The sequence below is a fragment of the Chionomys nivalis genome, chromosome 4 (genome assembly GCF_950005125.1).
Source record: "Chionomys nivalis chromosome 4, mChiNiv1.1, whole genome shotgun sequence".
Classification (NCBI taxonomy): Eukaryota; Metazoa; Chordata; class Mammalia; order Rodentia; family Cricetidae; genus Chionomys; species Chionomys nivalis.
In genome coordinates, this window is record NC_080089.1 from 117891490 (window position 1) to 117912827 (window position 21338).

General features: G+C 50.7%; 1 protein-coding gene across 4 annotated transcripts in view; it reads left to right on the forward strand.

Annotated features, from left to right (window-relative positions):
- Nucleotides 1-1559: 1559 nt before the first annotated feature.
- Gask1a (golgi associated kinase 1A) overlaps nucleotides 1560-21338 on the forward strand; it is a 33708-nt gene continuing 13929 nt past the window's right edge. For all 4 annotated transcript variants that reach the window (XR_009056995.1, XM_057767115.1, XM_057767114.1 and 1 more), the window contains exons 1-2: nucleotides 1560-1829; nucleotides 17617-18861. Coding sequence is in view for 3 of the 4 variants with exons in the window: in XM_057767115.1 (XP_057623098.1) it covers nucleotides 1827-1829; nucleotides 17617-18861 (1248 nt within the window). In the remaining variant the exon portion in view is untranslated. The remainder of the gene's footprint in view (nucleotides 1830-17616; nucleotides 18862-21338) is intronic.

Sequence of the window (21338 nt, forward strand, 5' to 3'; positions counted from 1 at the left end):
TGCATTTGCTGCCACAAATAGCAGCCATGTGCAGTATGAGGTAAGGACTGTGGTCACAAGAATTCCTCAGAGCTGTCACCTGGCAGAAAGCAGCAGGAGGGTAGGGCTAATTCAGTTAGTGCCCTCAAGATGCCCAAGGTAGAGGTGGAAGCAGCCTGACTGTGAAGATAGATGGTCTAAGCACAAGCCTATAGATCTTGTTGAAGGGTCTAGACTGTGGGGTCGTGTATGCTCATTGTCTCAAACTGTGTTCTGTCTCCCCTCCTCTGAGACCAGGACTGGGGGACCCACAGCTAAATCAAAGCCCAAAACATTGTGTGGAATGAAGGCCCGTAAGGGTGTCACTCCCTTCTAGGCTTTGTTTAAAAGCATTTCTTGTACTTTTGCTCTGGGACCAGTCTGGATGAACCCAACCTCACCCGCCAATCTGGAAGCTTGGTGCCCATGCCTGGTGAGAGTCAGAAGAGGGCACATCAGATCTGCTGAAGCTGCAATCCGTTGGGAGTCAGTGGTCCTCTGTGAAGAGCAGTCATTTCAGCTCATCTGTCCCATTTGTTAGCACAGGTTCTTCAGACTTTATTCATCAGTAGGTAGCAGTGAAATCGAGTTAACTTGAGATCACCATTAAGAATACTGGAGTAAAATTAAAATATAAAAATATCACAATTGGGGTGGTGAGATGGTTTAGCAGGTAAATGATTACTGCCAAGCCTGATGACCTTGCACACATGGGACCCACATGGTGGAAGGAGAAGACAGAGTCCAGCAGGTGGTCCTCTGACACATTTTCACACACATTTTCAGACACACACCCACGCACACACACAATAAAATGTAACTTAAAGTGCATGAGATTATCACATCAAGTCATTGTTTTCAAAACACCCTGACGAAAGCTGCATCAAGGAAAAGGGATTTATTTTGCTCACACTTCTGCTTTACAATTGAGACTTCTTCCCAGCTGATTCCAGATTACAGCAAGTTAATTAAAGTTCATGGGGTGGGGTTGGAGAGATGGCTCAGCATTTAAGAGCATTGGCTGCTCTTGCAAAGAACCTGGGTTGATTCCCAGTACACTCACGTGACAGCTCAAAACCACCTGTAACTCCAGTTCCAGGGAGGGATCTAAAATCTGGCCCCACTGAAGCTGGCACCGGGCACACAAAGCGACTATCAGTGGCCAGGTCAGTATCCAGTGTTGATTTCTTATTCTGGCTTCTTGAATGAGGGTCTGTTCATAGTTAATGACCTTCAGTGGTTAACGGATTTGCCTCCCAAACTGCCTTTGGGCTCTGTGCCCAAAGCAAGCAGAGAGGTCCAGTAACAGACCTGTCTCCCCGCCGAGCCCCGCCCACTGGGTTGTACCCGCACACCTTAGAGGCGCGATTGGGTTCCTCTACACCCAGCCCCGGCTACACCCAGCCCCGGCGCTGAACCCGGCACGGGGCGGCAGGGGACCCTTTCCTTCCCAGCACCAGGGCCCTCGCTCCAGGCGGCTGCGGCTGGCCTGAAGCGGGTAGGGCTTTTATTGTGAAAGGGGCCTCCCCCTCCTGCGTTTTCTGGGGATTGGGGAGGCTGGACGGCGCCTTGGGCTGGGGCTTTGCAAACTCTGAAAAGGTCCGCAGCGGTTGGAGGCGCCTCGCGGCAGCAGGACCCCACAAACCCACACGGGGAGCATCCTACTATGTGCCCTTCCCGCCCCCCTCCTGCGATCTGGCGGCGGGAAAGGTGTGGACCCGAGCCCAGCGCAGCCTGGAAAGTCTGAGCTCCAGGGATGAGACTGCCGGCAGGCTGAGCTTGGGAACCTGCTGGAGTAACGCGGAGACATGGTAGGAGTTGCCGGATGGGGCGGTGGGCACCAGGGCACGCGGCCTCGAAGTGGCGCACGGCTTGCACACGCGGCATCCCAGGGCACAGTTATCCCTCAAGCTTTCTCATTGGCCGTTTGACTTTCCTTTCTGCTCAGAACTGGGGACGTTCTTGGAAGAGGGTAGTGATAAAGGATTCGTCAAGGGCCCCTCCGCCCCCAACACACACACACACACACACACACACACACACACACACACACACACACACACACACACACCCCGTAGCTGAACAGGCATCTAAGTAAAATGCTTGCTGACCAACCCTTTGGTGGAGAGGAGAACCCAAGGCAGACCCGATGGGCGGGAGCCTCTGGAGCCGCGGGTTCCTCCCCTCCCTACCTGCTGGACAGGGACTATAGAGCAGTTGTGCAGGAGCTGTTTGCTCCGAGGAATCCCTCTGTGGATTTGATTCTTTCCCAACCTCACAGACACCAAGAATTTGAAAATCTGCCCACGTGGCTTTAGCTGAGGCACTGATGTTAACCCTCAAGGCAGACTGGTACATTTTGCTTCTCACAATCTGCAGCCAAGGGTTCCAGGGGGAGAAGTGGGAGTGTCCCTGTCTGCTCTGTGAGCCCCCTGAGGAACCTCTTTCTCTTCAGGTTTTGCGGGGGGGGGGGACTGGGGGGGCAGATGGGCACTCCTCACAGATGCTTCTTGGGAAGCTGACCGATGGGCCAGGAATTCTGAGAGTTTTTCGTAGGAAGTAGGTCAGTGTGGGAGCAGATGTGAGGTCTGAGCAGCGGGGGCTGGGGCTCACGGGATGCTGAGGCTTCTATTTGGCCTCTCTCCAGGCCTTATGAACATGAAATCTAAGTCTGAAAGAGGCATGGCTGGAGGTGTGGGGTAAGAACTCGGATTTTACTGGATTCCTGGTTCAGGAGCAAGCCTGCCATCCAAAAAGTATGAGCCACAGCCATGTTCTCTGAGGGGTGTTAGTGGTCTCTGGTCATGGACCACTTTTAGGAGTCTGTTCTTCCACTGTGTGGATTCTGGGGATTGAACTCAGCATGGTGGTGTCTTTAACCCCTCAGCCATCTTAGTGGCCAAAGTTCTATAAAGTCCGTTGTCCTTCAGAACCAGGCTAAGTGATATTTCTCTCTTTGTCTTCCGAGTTGGTCTTTTACAAGCAGAAGGGGAACACTTCCGGTAATACTTGAGATTGCTATTATTCATGTCTCTAGTGCTGCCTTTCTGATGCCTGTACAGTCTCCTGACTCTACACCTCCTGGCTTCCAAGCAGGTCCAGCTAGCTACCCCTGCTGGAGGGTGGGCCTTACCGACAACTGCTGCAGCCTGCAGCCTACTCCCCTGCTGCTGGCCATGGACTTGGGTTTCTCCTAAGTGGCCGCTGGAAGGGGCTATGCCATATGCTGTTTACTTGTGGGCAGTTTTTGTTTGACTTTGGAAGGTGTTTGCTTGCAATGGGCTAACATCCTCTTCTAGCACCATCCAGAGAATTCAAACCCCGTCTTGACTGGGGCGGCAGGTTTGTTTGTGGCTTTGTGCTTAGGAGCCAAGTTGGGTAGTGATTTTTTCCAGAAATGCCATCAGCTAAGAACTGGCTAACAACGGTGGAAGGCCTGGGACTGGGGAGAAGCGGATGAGAGGGAGACGTGGAGATGGGCCCTGCTGGCCCTGTGGATGGATAGCCCTTTCCTTGTGGGATGCTGGGGGGGGGGGGCTGGCTCTGTGGATGGATAGCCTTTCCTTGTGAGATGCCGGGGGGGGGGGGGGGGGGCTGGCCCTGTGGATAGCCCTTTCCTTGTGAGATGCGGGGGGGGGGGGGGCTGGCTCTGTGGATAGCCCTTTCCTTGTGAGATGCGGGGGGGGGGGGGCTGGCTCTGTGGATAGCCCTTTCCTTGTGAGATGCGGGGGGGGGGGCAGCCTGAGGGTGTGCTGTGGGTGGAGGCTCCGGGCTAAGGTACTTGCTGCTCTGAACTGGTTGGGCTTCGTGCTCCGGCTAAGGAGGTAGTATCAGCAAGAGAAGCTTAACTCCATCTGTCTCCAGTCTAGGCTCTGTCCTACCATGCTGAGGTGACTTTTCAGGCTGTGGGCTGAAGGAGACCCTCAAGTTTCCGGCAAGGAATACGAAGTTGACTTGGTGCCTAAAGATGCTTGGAGGCACATCCGAGGTATCTGAGTTCTGCAATGGCAGAGGATGATAATTTCAAAACACAGAGTCCGCGCCTCCTTGCATCCTTTCCCCAAAGGAGAGGAAGGAGTCCAGCATGGGGCTCTTAGGAAAACTTGTAGACCCCAGAAGGAAGGAGAGGAGAGGGCTATGGAAGGGAGGTAAGGGGTGCTAAGAGCAATGGGTGTGGTTTCTATGAAGCTCAGAGATGTGCTCTGTGGCAGGCCTTGTCGGGAAGGGGCCTGTGTCTGGGATGGTCTGTATGGTCAGTATGGAGCAGGGTGTGGCCTTGTGGCCCCTGTCTCCTGGTCTGTACAGTTTCTGGAGTTCTCCTTCTGTCTGTCTGGGCTTTCCTTGTAGGATTCAAAGTACAGTTAATTAAAAAAGAATTTTAATGAATGTAGAGTTGGACACAATTCTGACAAAGTTCCTTTAAATCTTGCTGCTTCTCTTCCCGACTCAATTATCCAACATCCTCCTTTGGAGTCCAGCTGTAGTTTTTTTTTTTTTTTTTTTTTTCTCCACAGCTATGATAGGATACTTATACTTAGCAAGTTGAGGAAAGAGGGGTCTCCGTTGGCTCACGGTTTGAAGGTGAAGTCCATCAGGGGAGGCATGGCAGCAGGAGCTTCTGGCCCTGTTCACATCACATAGCATCCAGTCAGGAAGCAGAGATGGACGGTGGTGACCAGTTTGCTTTCTTCTCTGTAGTTAGTCTAGAGCCCCAGGCCATGGGATGGTGCTCCCCTTATCCAGGTAGGTCTTCCCATCTCAGCTAAACCTTTCTGAAAATTCTCTCACACCCCCAGAGATTCCAAATCCAGTCAACTTGATGATGAAGACCAAGCTTTCATGGGACCCAGCTGTGCTTTGACAAATATCTCATTTTTATCACCTTTCTCAAGCAATTCCTCCTTGTTGTGTGGAACCCTGCCTGTTCTGGGGTCTCTTTTGAGTCTCTGGGCAGGGATTCCCTGGAGAGCAGCAGCAGGGGCACTGGCTGCCTACCTCACAGAATGCTTTTCAGAAGCCGAGGTGTAAGACTGGCTACAAGGGCCTGAGAGGGGCTCAGGTTGTGTGAGGTTGTAGGTGTTCTTGAATTCAGGGGAGCTGAGTCTGAGAGTCGAGCTGGGATGCTGTGCAGGGGCCATGTGGGTACCCAGCAGATTCCAAGGGAGGGAAGGTGGGTCACACTCTTCTTCCAGGACAGAATAGCTCTGTTCCCCACACAGAGGTTCAGTATGTGCGTCCTGGGGACCTGGACCCTGCTCAGGCACTGGCCACCGCAAGGCTTCTTCGTGGGCATTGCAGGAGCTTCCTTTGGCCTCTGCACAGCAGACTTTCTGCCGGCATTCGTCCAATTGGCCCTGATGGCCAGCCACCCCCACTTTTCCCCAGATCCCGTGGCAACTACAAAAATGCTATTGTGTCCTTTCCTTCAGAAACACCAGTTAAAATCGCTCCTCTCCCCTGAGAGCAGGTATGGCTGGCTAAGTGCTGCGATACCTTGCCTAGTCACGCGTGGGAGCCAGGAGCAGTTCCTGGCTCCGCTATGACATTCCCTGTGCCTTGTGGCAGTGATCCAGGGCTTAGCCTCTCACGACACCCTCCTCGGTATAGTTTTAGAGTGTGAGGGGCTCAGAAGGTGGCTTCTGGATTCAGACTCTGCTCCTCCTGGGGTTAGTCTGTGAACATTTAACCCCCAGCTCAGTTTCCACTGCAGATCACAGTGCCTGCAGGTAGGACTGTGTAACACTGTACTGTAAGGAGCAAGAATCTCCTCCGCATGATGTAAGCACACAGTCACACACAGTCGCACACAGTCACACACAGTCGCACACAGTCAATGGGAGCAAGACAGCAAAGAAGGCCTGGTTTGGCCGCTGGGACTGCCTTGTCCCTCAGGGCACCAAGCAGAGTGACTCCCAGGAAGAAGGGGATGGAGTAGAGACAACTGCTTTGATATTGGCCCTGAAGTCTTTCCCCACAATGGTAAAGAAGAACCCAAAGCAGTGGAGGAGGGGATATGGGCGTTAGTGTTGAAAGCCCGCTGGTTTGATGTGCTTAGCATATTCACAGGGACATGGGCGTTAGTTTACTTTTACTAGCGCATTTTAATCAGCCCATTTGATCATCAGCAATCTTTAATTTCTCTATTCAGAAGGTCCCTATCCATGGCTTCATTAGGTAGAACAGATACTCTCTGATTTTAGGAAGCTTTAGAAACTGTTTCTATGTTACATGTCAGTGGGAAATGGTCACTGGGAGAATCAGAAGCCACGTTGCCTGAAAGGGCCTCCACTCCTGGGTCACCAGAAATGACATGATAAGTAAGTACATCTGTCCTGATGGTGGTAACCCCAGCTTTTGAGAGACTGTCTCAGTCAGGGTTTTTATCGCTGTGGTGAGACACCATGACTGCAAACAACTTGAGGAGAAAAGGATTTATTCCAGTCAATAGTTCCATGTCACGGTCCCCTGTGAGGGACATCAGGGCAGGAGCTCAAACAGGGCAGAACCTGGAGGCAGAAACTGAAGCAGGGGCCATGGAGGAACGCTCTTTACTGGCTTGCTCCTCATAGCTTGCCGAGCTTGCTTGCTTATAGCACTCAGGACCAGCAGCCCAGGGGTGGGACCACCCACAATGGGCTGGGACCTCCCACATAGGTCACTAATTATGAAAAGCACCTAGTCATGCCAACAGGTCAGTCTGGTGGGCATCACTGTGTTATTGCTGTGGAGAGACACCATAGCACGGCAACTCTTATGAAATAAAACATTCTCCTGGGGGCAGGCTCACAGCTTCAGAGCCCATGGACATCATGGGGGAATATGGTGGCTGGCAGGTGCTGGAGTATAGCTGAGCACTACATTCTCACCCTCAGGTAGAGAGACGTCAAAGCCCACACCCAGTGACATGCTTCCTCCAACAAGGCCACATCTCCTAATCCTTCTAATCCTATCAAATAGTTCCACTCCCTAAGCATTCAGATACATGAGCCTATGGGAATCATTCTTACTCAAACCACAGGGAGTGTCAGCCTATGGGAATCATTCTTACTCAAACCACAGGGAGTGTCAGCCTATGGGAATCATTCTTATACTCAATACATGAGCCTATGGGAATCATTCTTACTCAATACATGAGCCTATGGGAATCATTCTTACTCAATACATGAACCTATGGGAATCATTCTTATTCAAACCACAGGGAGTGTTTTCTCAATTGAGGTTCCCTCTTCCCAAATGACTTAAGTTTCTGTAAAGCCAACATAATACTAAACAGCACAGAGGTTAAGGCAGAATTCAAGTTCAAGGCCGTCTGGGTTACATAGTGAGAACCTGCCTCAAACAAACAGTAAAACCAACCAACAAACAGAACACAAACACATCTAAAAACCAAAACAAACAGCAAAAGCAAAAGACTCTTCAACTAGCTTCTACAGCACACTGGGTGCCATGTTGGCCATGGCAGGACCATGTCCCACAGCTGTAAGGACAGACATGCAGGGCTTTATTGTATTACATCACTTCAACGTAATGTTACAATTCTTCTAAAATGCTGAGATTTCAAGATTTCTTATTATCTTATTGAATCCTTCACCCTTTGGATGCATAGGCTATGATCACTGGGCCCATTTTAGAGATCAGTGGCTAGAGGTTCACCAAATCTGAGTATCAGCCGAGTTACAGGGATCCAAGGTGAGTCTCTAGGCACAAATGCCACCTCTTCTCACCGCTAGATGCGCCTTTTCCCAGGTCAACACCTCAGACCGTTCCAGAAGCATTTCCATTTTTTACAGTCAGACATAAACCATGGTTTGAGCTCGAATTTAATCCTCCCCTTGGTTTCTGCTGTTGGCGACTACCAGTCTGCAAATGTCCCTTTCGGTTGCCCTGACTGGGCTCACCGGGTTCTTCACATTTCCCAGACCTGCGCTTTGAGGTGTTGTCCTTTGTCCTGGCCCAGCTCCTTGCTCAACTGCAGGATCAACCCAGCTTTGCACTGTTTGCAGCTGCGTTAGTTTTCTTAGCTCGTTGGTGGCACCGTGGAGTCGTGCCATGACGCCTGGTGCCTGTGCCTTCTGTGAATCTCTGGTACGGACAGGTGTGGGTAGAGGCCGTGGCCACCGACCCAGCCTCGGAATAAGAAGCAAACGCTGCATTGGAGGCTTCTTTCTACATCATCTTAACTTTGCCTTTCCCCCAAATTAGACGGTGAATTCCTGGAAGGTGGCAGCCTAATGTGTTTGATTCCTCCCACAGTGCCCAGCACAGTATGGCACAGGTACAAAGGTGCAAATATCCTCTTCTCTCTTCTCCCCTCCCCTTTCCTCCGCTCCCCACTTTCCTCTCCCCTCTCCACCTCTGCCTTTCTCTTATTTTTCCTCTTGATACCCAGGCTGGCCCTGGACTCTCCCTCCGACCTCAGCCTCTTGCATTAAGGGACAGCAAGCGCTTGGCTGGCTAAGGGCTCTCACCTCTCACATTCCAGTTCCCCCAGAGTTGCCTGGCAGGATTTTCTAGATTGTGGAAGTTCTCTCTTTTGTGGGTCTAACACTGTAGCTGCCACTCACAGGTGGCAAATGCGGCCTTTGAATGTGGCCTTGGTTGCGGCCAGCGTACTCAGGAACAAAAAGCTGGTGTTGCTGGACTCAAGTGTGGAGTCCAGGCTGGTGGTTCTCATACTGGACACGGCAGCCCTGAGCAGGCGGATAACTGCACGGAATGGCCCGCGGACCAGGCTGCTGGGATCAGAAAGGGGGGGGGGGGGCAAAGGCAAGAGTGTTGGGAGATGGCGTGCACGCATGTGTGTGCATGCTACACAGGCACTGGTACCAGCCACCCTATTATGGGCAGGGGAGCCACGTTCCACTCCAGCTGCGGGGACGTAGGCTCTAGTGTGTCTGTTGCTACCTCCTCCCCCCTTGCCCAGAGAAGCTGCAAATATGAATGTTTTTATGGGTTTCTCGGCATCAGCTCAGATTGATTTTAAACACTTCAGGCCAACCAAAACACATCTGCAGGCCAGAACTGGCCCACAGGTCTGGTTCACAAACTTTGTCCAGTCCTGTAGAAAGAAGTCCTTGACCTGCTGGAGGCTGGGGCGACTTCAGAGACGGGGAGCTGGGTTATCTCCTGTTATCCTGAGTTTCTTCAAAAGGGGGGAGATTTGTGCCTGGAAGACAGCCTGGCCCCCCTCTGACTCTGTGTCTGGGCCTCTGAGCAGCCAGAAAGTAGAAATATTTGGAGGCAGCAGCCAGAAAGCAACATGCCATTTTTCAGTCACAATTTTCATTCTGCTCCACCCCAGCCCCAATTCCTGGCATTTAAGAGCAAAACGTGTAGCAGACAGAGGAAATTTCTAACAGATGATGGACCTCCAACATTCCAAGTGGCCTCTGGTGTCACCACAGTGGTGCTCCTGTGAGCAGAATAAAATGATGCTACAGCTGAGTCTGTGAGGAGAGGTTCCCAGGACCAGTGGGCCACCAAGCCCCACTGTACAGTCAGGTGAAGACTGGAACCTGGCATCAGCAGACACCGTCCTCTCATGAGCAGGCAGAGGGCTCACCTTCCACAGTGAAGTCCAGGGCTGCTGTCGTGAGGCATTTCCAGAGGCATTGCTTCAAAATCACGGTCATGGCCAAAGTGACAGTACCACTATCGGACCCCATGGAATTTGACTGTGGGTCACACTTCGCTTTGAATGTTTTGTACTGAGTGATCTGATTTTTATGAATGACATGTCACATTCATTTCCCCTCATGTTATCACTACCATGCAATTGTGTGTATAGGTGTGCATGTGTGTGCATGGGTGTGTGTGTTGGAGGCCAGAGGTGGATACCATCTGCCTCCTCCAATCACTACCTTATGTTTTGAGAAAGGATTTCTCGGTGAACCTGGAGCTCACTGGTTCAGCTAGACCAGCTGGCCAGGATACTCCAGTGACCCTCCTGTCTCTGCCTCATTACAGCTGGGCACCACTGCAATCCCTCCTACAACCAAGGGAAGCAGTTTGCCAACTGAGCCATCCCTCCAACTTCCTTCATTCATCTTATGTTTGATGGCTCTTTTCCCTGGGAATAGTGCTTGTCTTAGGAAAGGCTGGTTTCCCAATTTCAACAATGGGCCACTCTACTGCTGTTGTGGAATATTTGTTTAACTGGGCAAAGATGTGTTACATTTGTTCATGTTGCAGAATATTACTGAAGGCGTAAGTCACAAGCAATCCCACACCAGTTTGAAATTATGATTAACAGAATGGTTATTTATTTAAGGGGGAAAAACTTACAGATCACCTTCCCAGACAACAGCCCTCTGCGCAATCAGGAAGGGAAGCCAGAGAGCAAGCAGAGGGAAGTGTCCGCTTTTTTAAAGGGAGAGAGACCACGCCCCAATGGGCTGGTATCTCAGCGGCTATTGGCTGAAGGAGCGGAAGGAGCTCCCGCAACATATTACTTTGTTAACTATGTAAACGCATGTTGCTTTTGTTTATGCTACATTTGTTTAGTTATGTAGGGATGTGTTGGATTTGTTTCACCTTGCCTGCCTAAGGAACCTGATTGGTTTAATAAAGAGCTGACTGGCCAATAGCTAGGCAGAGAAAGGCTAGGCAGGGCTGGCAGGCAGAAAGGATAAATAGGAGAAATCTAGGCTCGAGGAAGAAGAGGAAGAATGAGAGAAGGAAGAGAGAATAAGGGACATATCTGGGGCAAGAAGTCAGGCAGTCTCTAGTCAGTGAGACAAAGAGAAGCTTCTGGCACCAGGCATGTCCCCCATTCTCTCTTGCGTCTCTCTCTTCCTATTCTCTCTGTCCAGCAGCCCTGCCTATCCACCTCATGCCTAGCTATTGGCCACTTAGCTTCGTTTTAGACCAATCAGGTGCCTTAGGCTGGCAAGGTGAAACAGATGCAATACATTTTTACATAATTAAACAAATGTGCTACAAACAAATGTAACACATCTTTACACAGTTAAAGCAATATTCCTCAGCATAAGCAAATGTAGCATAGCACATCTTTGCTTAGTCAAAATAATATTCCACAATATACTGCCATTATCCCATTGGATGGATGAAGACTTCTGAGGCCCAAGGTCACACAGCAAGGATGTAGCAAAGTTGGGACTGGGCAGCCTACTTTGAGCCTGTGTGTGAGGTGAGACAGGTGGCCCCGCCCAGAGAGGGCACCTGTCAAACAGCATGGAGATCAGACAAAGATTTTGATGATCAGGTTTGTCATGGAGTGTGGTTTTGGGGTCAAGGTTCTCTAGAATCATATCAGCCCAGGAAGTTCAGTTCTTTCAAAAAAATGTTAGGGGCCAGAGAGATGGATCAGTGGTTAAGAGCATTGTCTGCTCTTCCAGAGGACCTAGCTCACAACCATCTCTAACTCCAGGCACAGGAGATTCAGTGTCCTCGTCTGGCCTCCATACCTGGACACCAAGTATGAACATATTACACATACATACATGCAGACAAAACACTCATGCACACAAAATAAATAATAAAGATATACATTTATTGCATGGGTGACTGTGTGTGGACAGACATAAGCCATGGTGTGTGTGTGTGTGTGTGTGTGTGTGTGTATGGAGGTCAGAGAACAATTTGTGGGAGTTGAGTCTTGCTTTCTACCATGTGAACCCTGAAAATTGAACTCTGGTCATCAGGCTTGGTAGTAGGTGCCTTTACCCACAGAGTGGCTTCCTGGCTCTGTGGTCACAGAAGTTCTTAGCTGATCAAGGCAGAGTGCATGCTTGAGTTAGCTGATGCTGTACACAACCTGGGTTGTGCTGGGGACTTCGGGGAGACCACAGACAGCAAGGAGCCCTACTTCTCCAGGGCTTCTGAAAAAGACACACATTGTAGTTGTCTTAGGAAGGCAAGGCTCCTGGGCTTGTTACTTTGAGACAGTCTGATGTGGGATATCCTTCTGTATGTGTGTTGCTTTTATTGGTTGATGAATAGAGCTATTTTGGCCAATAACTTAGCAGAGTAAAGCCAGACAGGAAATCTGAACAAAGATATATAGAGATAGTAGGTGGAGTCAAAGAGACGCCATGTAGCTTCTGAAGTAGAAAGACACCAGAATCTTACTGGAAAGTCATAGTCTCGTGGTGATACACAGATTAACAGAAATGGCTTAATTTAAGATGTGAGAGCTAGGTAGGAGTATGCTTGAGCCATTGGCCAAACAGTGTTGTGATTAATGTTATTTCTGTGTGGTTATTCGGGTCTGGGCAGCCGGAAAACAAAAGAACAGTCTCTGTTTATAACAGTCTCTCTCATTCTGTAGCCCAGGCTGGCCTCAAATGCGCAGCAACCCCCTTGCCTCAGCCTCTCAGTGCTGAGATTATAGCTGGAGGCTACCATACCCAGTTATGAGAACACTTGAGGTTTCAGGTGTGATCTGCTTCAGTTCTGGGTGGCTCTGGGTTAGAGGACGTTGGGTCATGGCAGAGTCCATTTCCAGCCCTCTTGCTCTCTAGAGCAGCGCCTAGCACCCTCACCCTCCTGGTCTCTGGCCATATCCTCTGGTTGTCACTTCTGGATGCCGAGGATGAAAGTTCATTAGATTCTGACTTGCTTATTCAAATGCCCCTAGACTATCTGGTTAAGTTGGTCTCCCATCCGAAAGGTAACCAGGCCCAGCCCCTCTGAGATCAGACCAGACTGGGCAATTGGGAGCACTCAGGGCGAGATAGCCACAGGTGACTCTCTCGGCTGCTGAAGTCTATGCTGGTGTTTCTTCAGAGTCACCGAGCTGTCTCCAGCGCAGGTTCCGTGACGATTAGGAGAGAGGGCTGTGTGCAGTCACAGGAAGCATCCCTGGGAAGCTTGGAGAGAGGCTGTGAAGCAGCAGCAAGTTGCATGAGGGATAGGAAAGGAGCTGTGTGAAGTCGAGGCATCATGAGACCTGGGGAAGGAGCTGTGTGAGGGGCCGCTCTTTGAAGACACCCATGACGGTGGCATTCCCATGTTTGGGCCTTCTATATACTCACCTCTGCTTTTCAGGGCCTGAAGTCTTCCCACCATTCTGTGGTGGGTCTTGGAAAACAATTAAATCCTGCCTGCCACATACGAGTCAGGTGATTTGAAGACAGTTCTTCACTCCTGTGGTCTGGATCTCTCTGGTCACAGTATGGGTATGGTAGGGTGTGGAGAGAGCCTGGCGCAGGGCATGTGGGTACTCAGCGGCTGTTAACGGGCGTAGCCATTTCACCAGCTTCGCCAGATGGTGGCCACTTTCTGGGCTCCAGCCTGAATGTGGAGCTTGTTCTGGAACAATCGAGAAGTGCAGAACCTGCCTGGTTCTTCTGGTTTTGTTTAGAGTACGACATAATTTATAAGAAACTGCATCTGACGTTGCCTCTCAAATAAGCCCAGAGAGGAAGGAGTCAGATCCTGGAGTTTCTAATTGGATATTGTGAACGTTTAGTTTCCACTCCTTAGCTTTCCTTCCTTTAAATTGGCTGAGCTAGAAATTATAGGGGTGAAAGCCCTTTCCTGCCTTGGCGCTGTTGCTGTGGAGAGAAAACCACAATCCCCCCAGGGGCTGAGCACTGGAGCCTGGCCAGCTGGTGGCCCTGCCTGGGACTCAGCCCACAGGGGAAGGGACAGCTCGACTTCCCGATGCCCCACAGATGAGGTCAGGAGAGGGTCTCTATGCGCCTGGTGTCTCTGTGGCTGGACCACGCCCATGCCGTGTTCCCTGCCTGGGGTCTGGCTTTGGGGAACAAGGGCAGCAGAGCCCCACAGTCACCGTGACGAGTGACATGGTGACATGTGGTTTTAATCTGAGTCTCGAAAGTCAACTCATGCGTCCCTTCTCACCCGTTCAGTCTTGTCTTGGCAGTTACTTAGCTGAACCTGAGGAAGATGGCACAGGATCTCCACATTCTGGACTCTCTGCCAGCCCCTGTCAGGGCAGCGATGAGTCAGTGGTCGGTGGTAACGGGTGGAGGGGTCAGAAGGGGACAACGGTCAGGAACCAAGGTTTGGCAGAGCTTTAGAAATGACTGACGTCAGATTCAGAGCTGACTTTTACTAAACGCACAGGATACTGTGACACTGGACTCACACACACAACACACACATGTTGTAGCACAGGACACAGACACAAATATACACACACAGGACTTACACACTTAGATACACACACACTCATATGACACATCTACATGCTTATGCACACATACAACACGAAATAAGAATTAAGAAAATATAATGAAAGGCCCAGCTCGTAAGGCACCTCCATCCTCCTCCAGGGACTACATCTCTGTTTTGGTCCCCTATATTCATGCCCCTGGCCCCTGCCTTCTCTGCTCACTCTCCCCCACGCTGTTGCCCGACACTGTCTCCTACCCCTCTCATCTTTGGACAGAACCTCTGCTGGGCCCTGCCAGGTAGCCTGCTCCAAGCCCATGCTTGAGGTTTTAGGATAAAAAAACTTCCTCTTATGCCTCTGCCTTGGGTATCCTGATCGTACAATGTCCCCAGACCTGAGGGGTTGGTTTTCAGACCCGAAAGATAAGGAGTTGTCTGGAATGTGGAGGCATGTGTTACTTTTCTCAAGATGCAGCTTGAAGGAGGAAGGGCTGATTTGACTCACGGTTTGAGGAGGGAGGTAGTCAGTCCATCCTGGTAGAAAAACTATGACAGCGGAAGCATGAGGCACCTGGTCACTGTGCACCCACAGTCGGGAAGTTAAGAGAGAACAGGAAGTGGGGGTCAGCTGTCAAACCGTAAGGTCCATTCTCAGTGACTCCCTTCCTCCATCAAGACTTGGTAAAGGTCCCACAACTTTCTGAAGAGCGCCAGCTGCTGGGAACTGAGTGTTGAAATGCAGGCACCTATCAAACTGCAACAGGAGACAGCAGCGGTGAACCCAACACTCACAGGAAGGGTACAGCGGTGACCCCAATACTCACAGGAAGGGTGCAGCGGTGACCCCAACATTCACGGGAAGGGTGCAGCGGTGACCCCCCCAACCCTCACGGGAAGGGTGCAGCGGTGACCCCAACACTCACAGACAGGGTGCAACAGTGACCCTAACACTCACGGGAAGGGTACAGCGGTGACCCCAACACTCACGAGAAGGGTGCAGCGGTCCTGTTGTGTAGTTTGATTCACTTAACCCTCACGTGGGCCCTTGGAGGGAGCCGCAATCCCATTCCATCTTCTGAGTCACAGGTTCAGAGATGTGAGTCTTGCACATTGTCCATAGTTTTGGAAGCTCAGACCTGGGCCCAGGGTGTCTGGGCCGTGGGGTTTGTGGCCCTCCCTCTCTTCTGCAGCTCTGGGAGGACATAGCTATTGGCTCATGGCTTGTTCCTTGCAGGAACTGAAAGGCATCCTGGTGGCAGGTAGTGGCTGAGGATTTGAGAGGAGAGCCGCTGCTGAGCCAGGCAGAGAACAATCCTCTCGGGACCAGGAGCACACAGGTCATTGAGAATCGGCAGGAGAGCGGCAGGGAGGTCAGCTCAGGTTCCACCGCAGACTCTCCTTGCCTTTTCACAATCACTTTTGTCTTCCCGAAGTTTCATGTGTGGCCCTGCAGCGAATCTGCTCACGGCCATCTGAGCCTCCCTCTGTACCACTGCCAACTCCCCCAGGTTTCCTGAAGCCAAGTAAGGCCACTGCAGCAGGACCCAAACAGCCCACTTTCTCAGCCCATCATAGAAGGGGATTTATTATTCCTGGGGGTATCCAGCCCTTTGAGAACACAGATTATGAATTCAACTTGAAAATGCATTATTTGTTTTGATTTGATTTTAGAAGAAGAATCCAAACAAACGTTCTCATGGGTTCGTCTCCTCTCTCAGTGCTATCTGAATATTTCCATCTGTGATCTGGCCCTGGCCTTCCTGCTCTCCACTTTAAAATACGAATTACCTAGCCCCAATTTCTCTGGTTGTTCTGATGGTTAAAGGCGTTCCCATACCATGGCAAGGGATGGTGGGAAGTGGGGCCCCACAACTCCTCTTGGTGTCATTATAGACATTCTCAGATGTCTCTGCAGGGAAGGGCACACTGGATGTTCACCAGAATGTTGTGTGGCACACCCCCAGATTAGGGCCATGACTTCCTGCATGGAGAAGGGGGTTTTCCCTCCAATTTTCTGCATTTTTTATTTTTTAAAGATTTAAGAGCTAGAAAGATGGCTCAGTGGTTAAGAGCACTGACTGCTCTTCCAGAGGACCCGGGTTCAATTCCCAGCACCCACATGGCAACTAACAACTGTCTCTAACTCCAAGATCTGACACCCTCACATAGACATACATGCAGGCAAAATGCCAATGCAAATGAAATAAAAATAATTTAAAAATTAATTATTTATCTCATTTTATGTGTGTGTATGTATTTATGTGTGTTTCTGTGTGAGTATGGATACCCCATGGAGGCTCGAAGAGGGGACCAGATCTCATGCTAGTGGAGTTAGAAGCACCTGTGAGCTGCCCAGCGTGGGTGCTGGGAACTGAACTCAGGTCCAGTATGTGCTCTCCACAGCTGAGCCCACTGCTCTGATTTTCTTTTTTCTTTTTTTTTTTTTATTCTTAAAATTTTTGAGTCACAGATTTTTTTTTCTCTAGTCTTATCAGAATTGCTTTTTATTTTTGTATTTTCAAACACATTGGTAACTGTTACAATTATTTTCACACAGTTATCGACCGTCAGTAAATTGTGGTTATTCTTTTTTTATTTTTTTATTTTTTTTTATTTTTTTCCTTGAAATGTTTATTTTATTTTTTTATTAATTAATTTATTTAATTATTAAAGATTTCTGCCTCTTCCCCGCCACCACCTCCCATTCCCTCCCCCTCTCCCAACCAACATTGGAGCACTGGACTGAAGTCTCACGATCCAAAGGAGGAGCAGGAGAGTGAGCACGAGCAAGGAACTCAGGACTGTGAGGGGTGCACCCACACACTGAGGCAAAGGGGATGTTCTATCGGGAACTCACCAAGGCCAGCTGGCCGGGGTCTGAAAAAGCATGGGACAAAACCGGTCTCGCTGAACATAACGGACAATGAGGACTACTGAGAACTGAAGAACAATGGCAATGGGTTCTTGATCCTATTGCACGTAATGGCTTTGTGGGAGCCCAGGTAGTTTGGATGCTCACCTTAATAGACCTGGATGGAGGTGGGTGGTCCTTGGACCTCCCACAGGGCCGAGAAACCTGCTTGCTCTTTGTGCTCTGATTTTCTTAGACTTGGACTTCTGTGGATGCTTTATCTGTATGCGTGTTTGGAATGGTCATAAAGACCACAGAATGGAAAGGAACGGGGTCGGCACTAGCTGGTGAGGGGAGACACGTGGATGTGGACGGAGTCTGCGGGGAGGCATGGTAATCACTGTGGCAGCTAACCCAGAGAAGCCCAGGCCTGTCTGTAACGATCAGTGAAGCCTGGCTCAGAAGCAAGCCAAGCTCTGAAGCTGAGGGACAGTTGGCCGGGCTGTCACGTTCCCCCTTGTGGGGCAGCTAGGTGTCCTGCTGTTGCTTCCTGCCCCTTATGCACTGTTCAACAGTCTTTACTGTTCTGTGGTTTGAAGTTGGTGGCTTTCCCAGCTCTCATGCTCTCTTTGCTACCCTATCCTCAGGCGTCTTGGCTCTGGAGAAGGCTTCGTGGCAAGAAACAGTCAGTGATGGCATTCTGCCTCCTGATGATCCTGTCTGCAGTGACTGTCACTCACCTCCCTCCGGAGCATCCAGCATCCACCCCCAGACTTGGTCCCATGGAGCCCCAGGGGAAAATCGGCATGCCTGAGCCCAACATTTGGCAGACTTTGAACTCTAGCCAGAGGCAGCGGGCAAGAAACCTGGGCTTCCGAAAAGGCGGGGCTTTGCCCAGAGATTCCATCTTGGTCTGTGCCGAGAAGCAAAGCCACAAAGTGCGAGTGGACAGAAGCAGACACGCACTGAGGGTCAGAAGAGATGTCGCTGGGCCAGGAGGTCCAACACTCAGTGCCCAACATCATGTGCAGGAGAACGAGGTCAGAGATGCAGGAGGCACAGACCTGGACCAGCCTGAGCATGGTGGTCCTGTCCAAGAGAGTCAGAGTAAGACAGACACCCTGGTTAGGCCACTCCCAGTGAGCAGCCTGGCAACTTTCCAGGCATGGAGAAAAACCGCTGCACTGAGTTTGGCTGGGAGCTCTCTGCCAGGAGCCAAGGACAGAGTCTTGACTGGCGGGAAGACTGAGGGTATCACCTCAGGTCCAGGGACTCACTGGTGGCCTGGTACTGCTGAGGAGCTGCAGAGGTCCCTGTGGTGCCGTACTGAGACCCCCGGGTCATTGGCCAGTGCTGCAGCCGGGGAGCAGGTTCCACCGTGGTTCACAGAACACGACGTCCAGACTCTCTGGTTACTGGCCCATGGGGAGGTGGTGGGCAAAGCCAGGGTTCCCGCCCACGGGCAGGTGCTGCAGGTCGGACTATCTGCTATGGGTACCTTCCAGGACATGTCTCCTCTCAGGCTCAGCCAGCTCTGCTCCCAGGGCCTCTGCGGCCTCATCAAGAGGCCCAGGGACCTGCATGAAGTCCTAGCCTTCCACGTGGACCGTGTACTGGGACTCCGACGGAGCCTGCCTGCTGTAGCCCGGAGCTTCCACAGCCCTCTTCTGCCCTACCGCTACACGGATGGCGGTCTGAGGCCCGTCATCTGGTGGGCACCCGATGTGCAGCACTTAGGAGACCCAGATGAGGACCAGAACTCTCTAGCCTTGGGCTGGTTGCAGTACCAGGCCCTGCTGGCTAGTGGCTGCAGCTGGCCAGGCCAGAGCCTGTGCCAGGGCATCCACCATGCTGAGTGGGCACGTTTGGCCCTCTTTGACTTCCTGCTGCAGGTAGGTGTGGTTGGGCAGTGGGGTGGGGTCAGGGAGTTCCAGGTGAAGCTTTGCCTGGCCAGGATGCCCGCTCCTCACTATGCTGGCCTTTATTATCAAGCAACTGTTCTTGTCATTTTTCTGTCTGTTTATCCTGTGGTACCCTGGAGCAGGGTTTCTTAAACATCTTCCTCTCAGGGACTGGCTAGATGGCTCAGCAGTTAGGTACACTGGCTCCTCTCGCAGAGGACCAAGGGTGGGTTCCCGGGACCTACATGGTGGCTCACAGACATCTGTAACTCCAGTCCCAGAGACCTGATGCTCTCTTCGGGCCTTGTCAGGTACCAGACATTCCCAGGGTCCCTAGACATAGATGTAGGCAAAACACCCTTACACATCTAAAAACAAACAAAAGGCAACAGAACAACAACAAAAAACCTGACCAATACCAACAACAACAACAACAACAACAGAATTCCATTTGTGACCCTGTTTTACCCAAGAAATATTCATGTGACTTTGGATATATAGGAATGTAAAATAGGTATATAAATGAAATATTTACTGGTAATAATGATGAAGAAGTTTTATAACAATTCTCAGATATACATAAAACTTTGCCATTTATTAAAGAGGAAAGCAAATTTGTCTATTAGTGAGAGGTATATGCTTATATCTACTTTTAGATAAAGTCAGCTCGTGACACTGTATGATGTGTCTCAGCCCTTCACTTTATAGTTGATCAATACTTTGATTTTAGAACCACAAATGCCTGCTGAGAAGGAAGGCGTGGGAGCTGGGAAGAGAGGGTTCCACTAGGAGACCCAGCCAAGTAGGGCCTGTCCTTAGTCCCAGGCTGGGGAGGTGGGGCCAGGCAGACAGGTGGACCAGTGAACACCAGGCTCATTGTGAGTCCCTGTCTCAAAAAGTAACTGTAGAAGACATTCATAGATGACCCTTGGCCTCTATACATGCATGCATTCACACATGCATGCACACCTTCCACACACACACACACACACACACACACACACACACACACACACACATTCCAGAAAAGGCAGAAGTACTTTTCGGGCTATGTCAGAAATTACTGGAAATTCTGTTTTTCCCCAAATTACAAAATGAGGACCCCTCCCCCCAATGCCACTGTTGAAAGACCAGTTTACCACTGTTTAAAAGTTTTTGCTGTATTTTATTTTAATGTGTGCGAGTGTTCTGCCTGCGTAAACGTATGTTTACCAAATGTATGCCTGCTGGCCACCAAAGCCCGAGGAGGGCATCGTATCCCTTGGAACTGTAGTCACAGGTGCTGTGAGCTGCCATGTGGATGCTGGGAATCAAACCCAGGTCCTCTGTAAGAACGAGTGGTTCACTTTCTCTATTGTATACATTCCAGAATCCCCTGCCCAGGGAAATCCTGCCCACAGTTAAAATGTGGCTCCCCATTATGATGGACTGTACCGCTGAATCATGATCCAGAATGAGCCCTTTGTCCCTTAGGTTATTTTTGTTGGGGTTCTTTATCACAGCAGTGGGGAAGGAAACCAAGACATGCCCCGTGTGCCTGTTCCACACAGCTTGAGGGGCTGAAGCTCTTGGGGTTCGATCACAGATAAACTGCCTCCCACTGGATTCTTGTCCCAGTGCCTGTCTCGGGGCCCTGCCTACGTCAGATGGTGTACTGGTCCCATGACTTCTGCGAGCTGGCGTTTATGGATATATTTAACACAGGCACCTGGTGAGGGTGTGCACTTGTTAAACAGTAGGTTCCAGACCAAATGCATCTCTGGAACAGACTGAAACCATCCCCAAGGAAACCTTACAGGTGAGACGCTATGTTTATGCATGTTCTCAGCTTGAGCCAGCTGGGGAGGTAGCTCGGTAGGTAAAGCACTTGCTGAGCAGACCTGAGTTTGAATTCCCGGCTTCCGTGTAAAAAGCCAAGTGTGGTGGTGAGTGCTTGGAATCCCAGAGCTGGGTAGGAGGAGACGTCTGATCAGAGAGAGACTGTTGTACATTGCATAGGTATGTACACACACACATACACACACACACGAGTAATTATTAGTGGAAAAGAAAATGGGGCCATTGAGGTTCAGAGAGATTAACTTCCTTGTCTAAGGTCACAGCCAGGGGACTGAGAGGCAGCCTGGCTGGCCTGGCTCAGAGCTCACTCCCTTTTCACAGCCACGATTGAGCTGGCCAGTAATGGGGGCAGAAGGGGACATTCGCAGGGAAGCCCTGGAGCCCTGAGACCGGGAGCAGACCCTTGCAAATCCGGGCTCCAGCAATGTGCTCAGGATGGCTTCCTGCTCTGCACAGAGCCCGACTGTTCATCTCCAGGTCTGCAGCATGGGACCCTTCCTCAGCTGCCAAATTCTGCTAGTGGGGACAGAAACCTCTGCAGCCAAGGCACACACAGGTCACCGGTGTGGTCAGACACAGGGCTGGGATCATGCCACCTTTCCCTAGTTTGCTGGACAGCGGTCAAGGAA